The following is a 13,505-nucleotide window of genomic DNA, read 5'->3' as shown; positions in this document are numbered from 1 at the left end:
ACTGGCCAGCTCATCCTCCTCTAGACCGCTGATTGCTCTGCTCACCCTCCTCGGGGAGATGATATTATGTTCTATAAGGAAATCGCAAGCATTTTTTAAATGTTCTGTTTGAGACATAAATTTGAGGTGGGTTTTAAAAGTATTTTTCTTTTCTCCAATTTATGCTTTGGCCACAAATACGAGTATAAGACAAGCCAACAGCATTAATTTGGATATGAGTTTACAGAATATTAACTTTTAAAAGTGAAATTCTTTGGGCAGTTACTTTAAGTGAATGATTGGCAAATCATGAATAAGGCATTCTGTGTGTGTAATACATTTAAAACGGGCATAAACACTTACCTGATATAATGGTTAAATATGTCATCATAATGTGTCACATCATATGTCACATCATAACTGATGTGATTCCAGTTTTTTTTCAACTTGATTAATGATGAAAAGAACATAACTAGATATAATGAATTGCTGTTACAGTTAATATCAAATGCTGACTATTTCACTAAGGTGAACATTATTGCTGTATCTTTTTCAAATCTGATCTTAAATCAGCTGACATGGAATAAAAATACAAACACATACACCAACGTGCATGTGACAGCTTTTCCAATGTTCAAAATACGATGATTTGCTGTGTTGCTACATAGTGTATCCTTGTTGATAATCGTACATCCTTGACACAATCACAAGTGTGCATGGTGTAGTGAATAATTTCCTAAAATGGCATTGAATGTTGAAAACACTCGATATACAGTAATGTTCGGGTAAGGAAAAATGATTAAAATTCAAAAACAATATACTTGCGGTACAGTAGGGCATTTTTCGAAACAGTCTTTAACCGATTGGATTGAGTTATCTTGATCTCAAGATAAACACCCTCAGTATTTCATATCGTATTCGCCAATTGCTTTGCAAAAAGGACTTTATTGCCTGCTTAATTGATCACCGTCCCACGAAAAAGGGCTTTATTTAACCTTTTCTTCAGGAGGAAAAGTCGTAACCATGAGGGGATTACTGCATCAAAAGTGAAAAAATTACTCATAACACTCTTTTCGATGTTTGTCATAAAGTAGTTCCACCCAGTTCTGTCTCTGTGCCAAACTGAGTGGCCTCTATGACGTTGTGTGTGAATGGAATTCGCTGGGTGACGACGACCGAGAGACACTAGCCGGTCCTTCTAGTGGGAAGAAACTTGAAGCTTGTTAACCACCAGCCTCCTCCATGACCCCCGTGGTGAAAAGTTGCAGCCGGTGTTTGATTACACACTAGCTTGCAGTCCTCTGCTGCTTGAGCATATCGTAGACATCGTCCACTTTGCTTAGTCTCTCGGAGAACGGGATGAGATCTAGTAGCTCTGTGTCAGCCATGTCGTCAAACCAGGATGCTACAGGAACCTGAGTGTGTGGAGAGGTGAAGTCATAAACAAAGTCAGGTTTAGACATCATGACACAAATCTATGTGAACCAGTGATTTAGTTATATCGAATACCCTTTATTTACATTTAGTAATGGTATATGCGGAAATGAAACTAGATCATAAATTAAAAAGTTGACCTATTCCTAAGAATGTAAAAATCCACATTATTATGAATAGGTCATAGAGGAATATATTGAAAATACATTTTTATTGACGTTAGACAATCCACGAAAGCACTACATCCCCACCAGAAAGTATGGGTCGAGAGGGTGCATGCTGTTCGGTTCATTTACACCCATCTCACATTTCTCCATTGGAGCAAATTCTTTACCTATATAAGCACCAAAATGACATAACTATGGAAGCCACAGACATTATTTTGGTGCAGAGAGAAGATAAGTTATATACAGACACGCATTCGCACACAATCGCTAGCACACGCATTCTACACACACATACATTGTAATATTGTTGTATGGTGTTATTATACATTTTGTATTGTAGATATGTCATGGTGTAATAATGTTATATGATGTACTGTTTTATGTGTGATGTATGTGCCCTAATGTGTTTGGACCCCAGGACGAGTAGCTGTTGCCTTGGCAGCAGCTAATGGGGATCCCTAATAAATACAAATGCATGGTGCACCAGGGTAAAAACAACAATATTCAGAATTACTGCTTGCTGGACAATCCATGTGCCAGCCTGATCTCATAGACTAGACCTAACCTTAACTCTAACCTATAGTCTGGCTAATATTAGGCACCTAGCTAACATTAACATTAGCCTCCAAGCTAACGTTAGCAACAACAAATTGGAATTCGTAACATATCATACGAATTGTAATTTCTAACAGATCATGTGAAATGGATGATGGACATCCACAAATGAATACATACCATATGAAACATAACATTTCATAACAAATGGAGTGTCTCAGATTTACTTAGAGAATAATACAAAATGCTATGAGATCAGGTTACAGCAGCATACAGTCAAAATAAAATGAAATGCTAACTTGGTTAACTACTTGATTAAATTAGTCTGTTGTCGACAAATCAACTGTTTTAGACTTTTTATATTTTAACAAAGCAAGATAAATCAACATTACTGGGTGAATGAAGATTTTTTTGGGGGGGAATGAACGCTTACAGACATTTAAATGGTCTGTTGAAGTCAAGGTGCCACTAGGAGCGCCGCCTCTGGATGAGCGTTTTCCTGTTTGCTTACGGCAGATTACAGCTCATTGCTGGCTCTAAGGCCGCACTCATCGGTCTGCGGTGGTATGTAGACAGCTACGAAAAATACATATGAAAACTCTCTAAGTAGATAGTGTAGTCTAAAGCTTATAATGATATACTCAACCTCAGGTGAGCAAAACCTCGAGAATTCCTGGGCAGAATACAGCTCATTGCTGGCACTAAGACCACACTCATCGGTCTGCGGTGGTATGTAGACAGCTACGAAAAATACATATGAAAACTCTCTAAGTAGATAGTGTAGTCTAAAGCTTATAATGATATACTCAACCTCAGGTGAGCAAAACCTCGAGACGTCCTTAGATATCATGCACCAGCTGTTGTTTACAAATATACATAGTCCGCCGCCCGTTGTCTTACCAGACGCCGCTGGTCTATCCTGCCGATACATCGTTTTACCAGCCAGTTGTTGATAATGTTGTTGTTCAGCCACGACTCTAAGACATTACCATTTTTAAAGTTCCGTTGGTAGTTTAATCTTCCTTGTAGGTCGTCAATTTTATTTTCCAATGAATGCATGTTAGCTAGTAGAACGGAGGCAGTGGGGGTTTATTCGATCGCCTAAGAATTCTCAGAAGGCAGCCGAACTCTCTTCATGCAAAAGACAGGGATTTGGGCCTGTTCCCGGGAAAGCAGTATGTCCTTCACGTTGGGCTCGTCGGACTTGTTAAAGGAAAAAAAAGCTTCTGCCAGTTCGTGGTGAGTAATCGCTGTTCTGATGTCCAGGAGATATTTTCGGTCATAAGAGACGGTATCAGCAACAAACAACGCAAAAAAACGAACAAAACACACAGTTGGTTAAGTGCACGTAAAACGTCAGCCATCTTCTCCGGCGCCATGCCGTACCAGGTGGTGATACAGCCCGACAGGATGCTCTCAATGGTGCAGCTGTAGAGGTTTGTGAGGGTCTTAGGGGCCAAGCCAAATTTCTTCAGCCTCCTGAGGTTGCCACACTGACTGTGTGGATGGACAATTTCAGATTGTCATTGATGTGCACGCCGAGAAACTTTAAGCTTTTCACCCTCCACTGCTCTCTCTGCTGTCTCCTGAAGTCCACAATCAGTTCTTTCATTTTGTTGACATTGAGGGAGAGGTTACCCTTGTTTGGCTCCTGTGTTGAGGATCAGCGTAACGAAGGTGTTGTTGCCTACCTTCGCCACCTGAGGTCGGCCCATCAGGAAGTCCAGGCCCCACTTGCACAGGGTGTGGTTCAGAGTCAGGGCCCCGAGTTTAGTGATAAACTTGAAGGTCACTATGGTGTTTGAGGCTGAGCTGTTGGCGATGAACAGCATTTTATTATAGGTATTTCTCTGGTCTAGATTGGATAAGGTAATGTGCAGTGCAATGGAAATTGCGTCATCCATGGACCTAGCCCTTTCTCAAAGTACTTCATGATGACAGAAGTGAGTGCTACAGGGAAATAGCCATTTAGTTCAATTACCGTCACTTTCTTGGGGATAGGAACAACAGTGGACATCTTGAAGCAAGTGGGGATAACAGAATGGGATAGAGAAAGATTGAATATGTACGAAGACACTCCAGCCAGCTGGTCTGTACGCGGCTTGGGATGCTGTCTGAGCCGCCAGCCTTGCAAGGGTTAACACACTTAATATGTCTTACTCACGTCAGCCACAGAGAACGACGCGGGTGGTGGCCCACGTCGGCAGCACTTAATGCGGGCAAAGAAGGTGTTTAGCTTGTCCAGGAGCAAGGCGTTGGTGTCCGTGACGTGGCTGGTTTTCATTTTATAATCCATGATTGTCTGGAGTCCCTGCCATATACCTCTCATGTCTGAGTCGTTGAATTGCAACTCCACTTTGTCTCTGTACTGAAGTTTGCCTGTTTGATTGCCTTATGGAGAGCATAGATAGACTGTTTATACTCGTCCATGTTCCCAGTCACCTTTCCATGGTTAAACGCGATGGTATGCGCTTTCAGCAAAAGCTGCCATCTATCCATGTTTTTTTGTTTGGATATGTTCTAATTGTCACAGTGGGAACAACATCCTCTACGCACTCCCTGATGAACTCCATTACTGAGTCAGTGTATACGCCAATGCTCTTCTCAGAGGCAAAACGGAACATATCCCAGTCTGCGTGATCAAAACAATCTTGAAGCATAGATTCCGATTGGTCAGACCAACGTTGAACAGTCCTTACCACAGGTACTTCCTGTTTAAGTGTCTGCCTATAGGATGGGAAGAGCAGAATGGAGGAGGGATCTGATTTTACGAAGGGAGGGCCTTGAAGCTATCCCGGAAGGGGGAGGAGCAATGGTCAAGAGTTCTTGATGAGTTAGTAGAGCTGGAGATGTGTTGATAAAACTTCTGTAACGTTTTCCTCAGAATTGCTTTATTAAAGTCCCCAGCTACAATAAATGCAGCTTCAGGATATGCGGTTTCCAGTTTGCACAAAGTCCAGTGCAGTTCCTTGAGAGCCGTAGCGGCGTCTGCTTGAGGGCTGTTGAACGGCTGTGACGATGACCGAAGAGAATTCTCTCGGTAGGTAATGCAGACGGCATTTGATGGTGAGGTATTCCAAATCGGGAGAACAAAATGACTTGAGTTCCTGTACATAACCACAATCACACCTTGAATAGTTAATCATGAAACATGCACTTCTGCCTTTCTTTTTCCTGGAGAGTTCTTTCTTCCTGTCCAAGTGATGTACGAACAAACCCGTACCTCAATCAATGAAACACATGTCTAAGCGTTGCAATAAATGGGACAGGGATGGAATGATTAAATGCTAGCAATTATTGTCAGATTAGACAGAATATAGATTTACCACATTTAAACATGTGAAAGCAGCAGCAAACATTTAAAAAAGAGAACAAAGCACTCTCCACTGGCGAGAATTTTGAGTGCGCAAGTGGAAATAAAAGCCTTTGGTGCGTCTTCGCCACAGTAATAATTAATTTTAACAACAAACACCAAATGCAAGTTTCATAAGTAAATTACTAATTCCAAGCAATTTTGACATACCAAAATACCATTAGGCCTATGCTAGCAATTGTTGCTTGATGCCCAATTGCTGGTGAGCTTGCAAAGTAAGCAGTTAAAATTCTTGATCGCCACATAATTCCTCCCTCCCTACAATTTGACTTTTGTGCTGCACGTGATCATATAGCTGTATAGCTGTACAGCAATTCAGCAATATGTTCAGTAGCTCACCCGACCTGTGTTGATTGACAGTTTGATGGTCCATTCAGAGGGTTGAGTGTTGGTTTCGCTAGCCAATCTGTTGTACGTTTTTTGAAAGGGCGATGCTGCGTGGGGGAATCTCAACTGCACACTCCTCGTGTCCTCTCACCTTCTTTGAGAGGGAGGAGAAAGCCAGAAGTCCCACCCACCCAACTACTGCTCTCCCTCTCCCACAGCCTATCGAGTGACTCCATTACACTGCTTTCGATTGATTATTCATTGCCATTAGTATTTATCTATTTATCCTGCTACTGGTAACTATTACTCCTGTTTACATGTATATATTACCATTAGTATAGTACCATAAGTATTTATATATTTCTACTACCAGTCATGTTTTATGTATGAAACGGCCCTCAACCACTCCAGTATCCCTGCACATTTAATAAGGTACTGGCATTGACCTGTATACACAGTACTTGCATTTCCGTGATTCTAACCCACCTCACTTGTGGTTTTTATTTTAATTAAATGTTTTATTATCCTTCTACACTGACTCTGACGCTCTTCGGATGTGGCAGGACTTGCGTGATCACACTCTCCGTAGCCAATGTGAGCAAGTGTCTTTAAAACAGGTCAACATTCACAAGGTCGCGGGGCCAGACGGATTACCAAAACATTTGCAACCTCTTCCTGACCGAGTCTGTAATACCTACATGTTTCAAGCAGACCACCATAGTCCCTGTGCCCAAGAACACCAAGGTAACCTGCCTAAATGACTACTGTCCCATAGCACTCACATCGGTAACCATGAAATGCTTTGAAAGGCTGGTCATAGCTCACATCAACACCATCATCATGGAAACCCCAGACCCACTCCAATTCGCATAACGCCCCAACAGATTCACAGATGATGCAATCTCAATCGCACTCCACACTGCCCTTTCCCACCTGGACAAAAATAACACCCAAGTGGGAATGCTGTTCATTGACTACAGCTCAGCGTTCAACAACATAGTGCCCACAAAGCTCATCACTAAGCTAAGGTCCCTGGGACTATACACCGCCCTCTGCAACTGTGTGGACAAGCACGACTCCAACACCATCATTAGGTTTGCTGACGACACAACAACGATGAGACAGCCTATAGGGAGAAAGTCAGAGACCTGGCAGTGTGGTGCCAGGACAACAACCTCTCCCTCAATGTGAGCAAGACAAAGGAGATGATCGTGGACTACAGGTAAAGGAGGGCTGAACAGGCCCCCATTAACATCGACGGGGCTGCAGTGGAGCAGGTCGAGAGTTTCAAGTTCCTTTGTGTCCACATCACCAACAAACTATCATGGTCCAAACACACCAAGACAGTCGTGAAGAGAGCACCACAACACATTTTACCCCCTCAGGAGACTTGATTTGGCATGGATCCCCAGATCCTCAAAAGGTTCTACAGCTGCACCATCAAGAGCATCCTGACCGGTTGCATCACCGCCTAGTATGGCAACTTCTTGGCATCCGACGGTAAGGCTCTAAAGAGGGTAGTGCATACGGCCCAGTACATCACTGGGGCCAAGCTTCCTGCCATCCAGGACCTATATACTAGGCGGTGTCAGAGACTCCAATCACCTAAGTCATAGACTGTTCTCTCTGCTACTGCACGGCAAGCGGTACCGGAGCGCCAAGTCTAGGTCCAAAAGGCTCCTTAACAGCTTCTACCCCCAAACCATAAGACTGCTGAACAATTAATCAAATGGCCACCTGGATTCTCTACCAGTACCCCCAGTATATAGCCTCGTTATTGTTATTTTATTTTTTACTTTAGCTTATTTAGTTAATCTTTTCTTAACTCTATTTCTTGAACTACATTGTTGGTTAAGGGCTTTTAAGTAAGCATTTCACGGTAAGGTCTACACCTGTTGTATTCGGTGCATGTGACATACAATTTGATTAGATTTGATTATTCTATTTAAATGAAACTTGCGAAGCAAACGTCCCATTCTAAATCGTATTATTATTATTATTATTATTATGGACGCTACTCCTCCTAGACTGTTTCAGCTAGAAACATAATTCAAACTTTAAAATGTGCATATTGATCTGGAATAGTGTGCTTGTACACACATTTTGATACTGTATCTTTTATACTTTTTAAACTATAGTGAACAAAAATATAAACAACATGTAAAGTGTTGGTCCCATTTTTCATGATCTGAAGTAAAAGCTCCCAAAAAATGTCCCTAAAAGCTTATTTCTCTCAAATTTTGTTTTACATCCCTGTTAGTGAGCATTTATCCGTTGCCAAGAAGCTGATTAAACAGCATAATCATTACACAGGTGCACCTTGTGCTGCCACAGATGTCTCAAGTTTTGAGTGAGCTTGCAATTGGCATGCTGACTGCAGGAATATCAAATAGAGATGTTGCAAGAGAATTATGTTAATTTCTCTACCATAAGCCGCCTCCAAAGTCATTTTAGAGAATTTGTCAGTACATCCAACTGTAGTTACTAAACACAGCCATTGAACCACACACCTACTTAGCAAAACTACTGACCATTACTGACCACAACCACAAAACTACCGACCACAACTGCTGACCACTACTGACCACAGCTACTAAACACAACCACAACTGCTAAACCACAAGTACTGACCATAACCACAAAACTACTGAACACAACAACATAACTATTGCCCAAAACTAATGAACCACACAACTACTTACTAAAACTACTGACCACAACTCCTACCACAACTACTGAACCACACATGTACTGTACTTACCAAAACGATCGACCACTTCTAACCACAACCACACAACTACTGACTACAGCCACATAATTACTGACAACAACAACAGACCACACAACTAATGACCACAACCACACAACTACTGACCACAACTAATGACCTAAACAACACAACCACCTACCACAACTACTGAACCACAACTACTGCTCTGGTGTGCACTAGCTCTGGTCCAACTCTGGTCCTAGGCGTTGCTAGCTAGCACTGGTTCTCACTAACTCTGGTCTGCACTATAAATTATAACTACTTAAATGTGCATAAATTAGCATATAATACCTACCAACAATAATTGTAACTCTTGAACTGTTCATGCTAGAAAAACCAAATAAACTTTCACAGGTTCATGCTATCCTAACTTCAAATTCTTTCAAATGTATTAACTAATAACTATATAAATGTGCATTAATTAGCATAATGTAACTCATGAACAGTAACTCTTGTACTGTTCAAGCCAAAGCCAACATTCACATGTTCAGGCTATTCTAACTTTTCCAACTATAACCAGTCTATTATAACTATAACCATTACTAGTGCAGACACTACCACAACTATAACATTTTCCAAAAACATACATACTTAAATCTGCTTTGCTTTAAATAGTAAAGTGAAACTTTTAAAACTTTTACCACAACCACCAAAATATTGGTTAAAGCAAGTCCCATCAATTGTACAATACCATCTAGTTTCTATTATTATTTTATCAATGCATTGTTGGGAAAGAGGTCTCAAGGTAAGAATTTCACTGTACTGTTTTACACCTGTTGTATTCTGTGCACATGGCAAATAAACGTTGAAACTTGTGAGGAGAAAGGACGTGAGGTGTATGCAATTGAGATTTTCCCTCTGTGCCACAAAATGTACATGTACATTTGTAATTTAATAGAAGCTCTAATCCAGAGCAATTTACAGTAGTGACAGGCATTACATTTTCGTACAAACTCGAAGTTTTCGTACTGGTCCCCCGTGGGAATCGAACCCACAACCCTGGCAATGCAAATGCCATGCTCTACCAACTGGGTGACGAAAAGTTGCAAAACCTGGCCAGATAATTTCAAGTCATTAGTCTCAAGTCAAAGTCGGGTCCCAAGTCTTGAGGCTCCAAGTCAAAGTCAAGTCTCAAGTTATTTTATATCAAGTCACGTCTCAAGCCATCTAATGTGTGACTTGAGTCAGGCTTCGAGTTTAAGTCATATGACTCGAGTTCACAACTCTGGTATCAAGCCATCTAGCTTGCTAATTAAGTAGGTCTGGAGGCAGCAAACATTTTACGAGCTGTGATTTACAACCTGATAGATATATTTATTAGACTACTTACACTGTAAGAAAATATATGTTGATTCAACATCCAGCTGCAATAGTATTACGAGTTTGCTCAACAAAATTCACACAAACTTTTTGTTGTGGGTTTGCTCAACAACGTTTTTGCTTAGTAAACTCACAATCCTATTGCAGCTGGTTGCCGTACAATTGTACGTTGAATCAACAATTTATTTTGTATTGATTTATTGCTGAATTAAATTAATCATGCATTGAATGCATCCATATAATGCTGCCAACCATGCTGGACTATATGTTATAGAATTTTGAGTCAAATAGAAACAATTTGTAAAACCTCTAATAAAGTACATTCGAAGCATAAACTACACATTTTATATTTTGGGACGATACTATGATTATCTGTTTGTTTCATTTCTGTAAAATAGTTAAGAGTGTCAGTTTCTCTTAAACACCTCTGATACAACGGCAATTTTCTGAGTGAACCTGCAGTGCAGTTTCTCATTTATCTGCAGTTGATTGAATAGAGGGCTTAGTATAGTATACTGGTAGAAAGAAGTATGAATGACATACAGCATTATCAGAGTGGAAGATGTAGGAGGCTGGAGAGTTGTCCACAATGATGACCTTGTTGAGGTCCCTGCCCAGACGACTCAGGTCTTTCACATAGTTTCCTCGGTGGAAAACGCAGGACTCCCGGAAAAGACGGTGTCGGAAGGTACCCCATTTATCCAGCAGGTCGGAGACGGGATCGGCATACTGGCACAAAATGAAAAAACACACAACATTGTCACTGATGGTAGTTCACAGAAAGCTGTGTGTGTGTGATGCATATGTAAATGTAAATTAAGTTATTGTGTATGAATAAGATATTAGAATGGCAGGGCAAAGTTTCTAAGAATTGTAAATAAAACATGTCAAACACGTGTCACATTCTTAAAGGGAACGTTCAGTATTTTAGATGCCCCCATCACTTCCATTGATTGTTAGATAGCATGGACTTAAGTTAGCTTACATTTGTAGTGGCTGTTTAAAGAAAACAGAACCATGGATTACAGTTTCTCCTTGCCCATAGACTACTTTCAGGATGAGGAACCATCTAACATTTAACTTGTTAAATCCTGAATTTCTCTTTAAGCCTTAGTAGTTGACTTAGATCCTTTCAACCTTTAATGTAGTTATGTCAGTCAGCATTCAGTGAACAGGATCTCACCTTGGATAAACTCGCAGTGAACAGAACACATTCAAACAACTCCCCCATTCTTCTGAGATACTCATCCACATGGGGTCGCTTCAACACATACACCTGAAGTAATAGAAAACACAAGACATGGGGAAACACTTCCGATTATTTACAAAAAGTTGACTGTATTTTTTCTTTGCTCAAGACGTTAATGCTTTGAACTACTTTTTGAATAGAGGATCTTAAATAATTTTTTGGAGCAATAGTTGTGCCTACGCCCTCTCATCTGTGACTTTTGGCTGCACCTTGCCTTGCTTGTCCAGGTTTACTGCTATGAGGTGCCAGATGATATTGAGGTTAATGGGTTGGGACATAAAAATGAGACGTTGAAAGAGACTGAAAGAGAGGTTAACACCTCTGACAGCATATCAGACTTCATAAATGGCAGATGACCCTACATTTCCACGTGGAATGGTCAAATCAGGTGTAGCCTATTATCTGTGTATGGAAGGATATGCCTGTCAATATATCACTTTTATTCCAGTTCTGCTCGATTCCTCGAAAGAGCATGACGCTATCGGCCTTGTTCCTGAACCAAGTCATCCCGAATAGGCTCTCCCTGCTTAAACAAGCCTATCCTAGATTACTTGAAACAGACCCAGGCCTGGGGTATAAAACAGGTGTTTTCTTCTGTCTTCTGGACAAAATTTGCCTTTAAACTAAGCAAAACTGCAATCTCCAATGTGATCTCCAATGGGCTGGGCAGAATCTGTTCCAGGGCCTGAGATTGATGAGCCCGGTGATTTCTGAGAAGCCAGTCAGTACTTCCTTGTTTCGTCAGCCCACAGAAATAGACGCCGGCTGCTGAGACCCGTCAACAGAGAAGGCCAAAGCTCTGTCAGGTTGCTAGCCTAGTGTACTAGCACTATAGCACCGGTGAGTAAACAGTGGTAGGAAAAAGGTAAAAAGAAAAGAAACCACTTTAAACTAATGGTACGCTAATGGCACACTTTCAAAACTGAGGAGATAGCATGGATAACACAAATAATAGATTATAGAATTGTATTTGAGGTCAGGGCAACTTTACTGCTTATTCCATTGTGGTGCTATGAAGGAGAGAACGTGTGACAAAGGCTAAGAATTTAAACTCAAGAGTCGTGCTTACCTGGTGAACTGTTCCATCGATTTCCACTGGAATTATAAAATCAGCGTTGTTCAATGGCTGTTGAGAGCAAGAACATACGATGTAAGAATCAAGTACGGAACCCATTTACTTAAAGCTGCATTATATAACTTTTTGGGTGACCTGACCAAATGTACACAGAAATGTGAGTTATAGATCTGTCATTCTCATTGAAAGAAAGTCTAAGAAGTGGTAGGGTAAGTGTACCTATTAAGCCCACCAAAATCTAAATATAGACATTTCTAACATATACTGCCCTAATTTTGTAAAAAAAGTGAATATAAAATGAAAGATGAATCTCTCATGTGAAGTTATGTTTTAATAAGACAAAAAAATATTAGATAAAATATGTGAAAAGTCTGGACTGGGCTTAGTGGGTACTGAGTGTACCCTTTAAGCCCATGGGTGTTCCAAATTAGCCCATCTTAAATAATACATTTTAATTCATGTCCAAATGTTCAAAACGTACAAACTGACATTTCTTATTTATAATGGGATTATATTAATCTCCCCTAAAGTTATTAAAATAAACAGATCATTACTATTCATCATGAAAGTAGCACTTATAACAGTGGGGGTCCAATCATTTCCACACAGATCAATGTGGACTTAGGTTTTTGTTCTTGCCAACCAGTACACACCTGACTCAACAAATCAACTAATCACAGACTTCAATCAAGACATGATTAGTTGAATCAGGTGTGTTATTGTTTGGTTAGAACACAAACCTGCACCCACACTGGCCCTCTGTGGATAAGAAGCCATGCAACAAAGTCTATAACACACACAACCTTCAATTCATTATCTGAAAGCTGATTCACATTTGCTGTACTGTTATTCTTGTTAATTAATTAAACTTGTCTTCCTAAAGCCTATCTGAAAAGAATTAAAAATATCCCTCTCTATTGTGTATTATAAAGGTACAGGTGGTAGACAAAAAAACTGAATTACCTGGATGAAAGACAACAATATGACAATGCCCAACCCAAAGGTGCATGAGTAGTCGCCCAATAGCAGTGGTGAAAAGTACATAAGTAAAAATACTTTCAAGTACTACTTTTAAGGAGTTTTTGGGGGGTATCTGTACTTTACTTTCTATTTTTGACAACTTTTATTTTGACTTCACTACATTCCTAAAGCAGATAATGTACTTTTTACTCCATACATTTACCCTGACACCCAAAATAACTTTTGAATGCTTAGCAGGACAGAAATGGTCCAATTTAAACACTTATCAAGAGAAC

General features: G+C 40.4%; 1 protein-coding gene across 1 annotated transcript in view; it reads right to left on the bottom strand.

Moving 5' to 3' along the window:
- Nucleotides 1-694: 694 nt before the first annotated feature.
- LOC139538288 (uncharacterized) overlaps nucleotides 695-13,505 on the bottom strand; it is a 35,576-nt gene continuing 22,765 nt past the window's right edge. The window contains exons 3-6 of the mRNA XM_071340139.1: nucleotides 12,244-12,300; nucleotides 11,109-11,201; nucleotides 10,469-10,654; nucleotides 695-1,394 (exon numbers count right to left, since the gene is read on the bottom strand). Coding sequence (XP_071196240.1) covers nucleotides 1,266-1,394; nucleotides 10,469-10,654; nucleotides 11,109-11,201; nucleotides 12,244-12,300 — 465 coding nt within the window. The 3' untranslated portion in view covers nucleotides 695-1,265. The remainder of the gene's footprint in view (nucleotides 1,395-10,468; nucleotides 10,655-11,108; nucleotides 11,202-12,243; nucleotides 12,301-13,505) is intronic.

This window comes from Salvelinus alpinus, chromosome 14 (genome assembly GCF_045679555.1).
Source record: "Salvelinus alpinus chromosome 14, SLU_Salpinus.1, whole genome shotgun sequence".
NCBI lineage: Eukaryota > Metazoa > Chordata > Actinopteri > Salmoniformes > Salmonidae > Salvelinus > Salvelinus alpinus.
The sequence above is the reverse complement of the archived record's forward strand: the minus strand, read 5'-3'. Positions and strand labels throughout refer to the sequence as shown.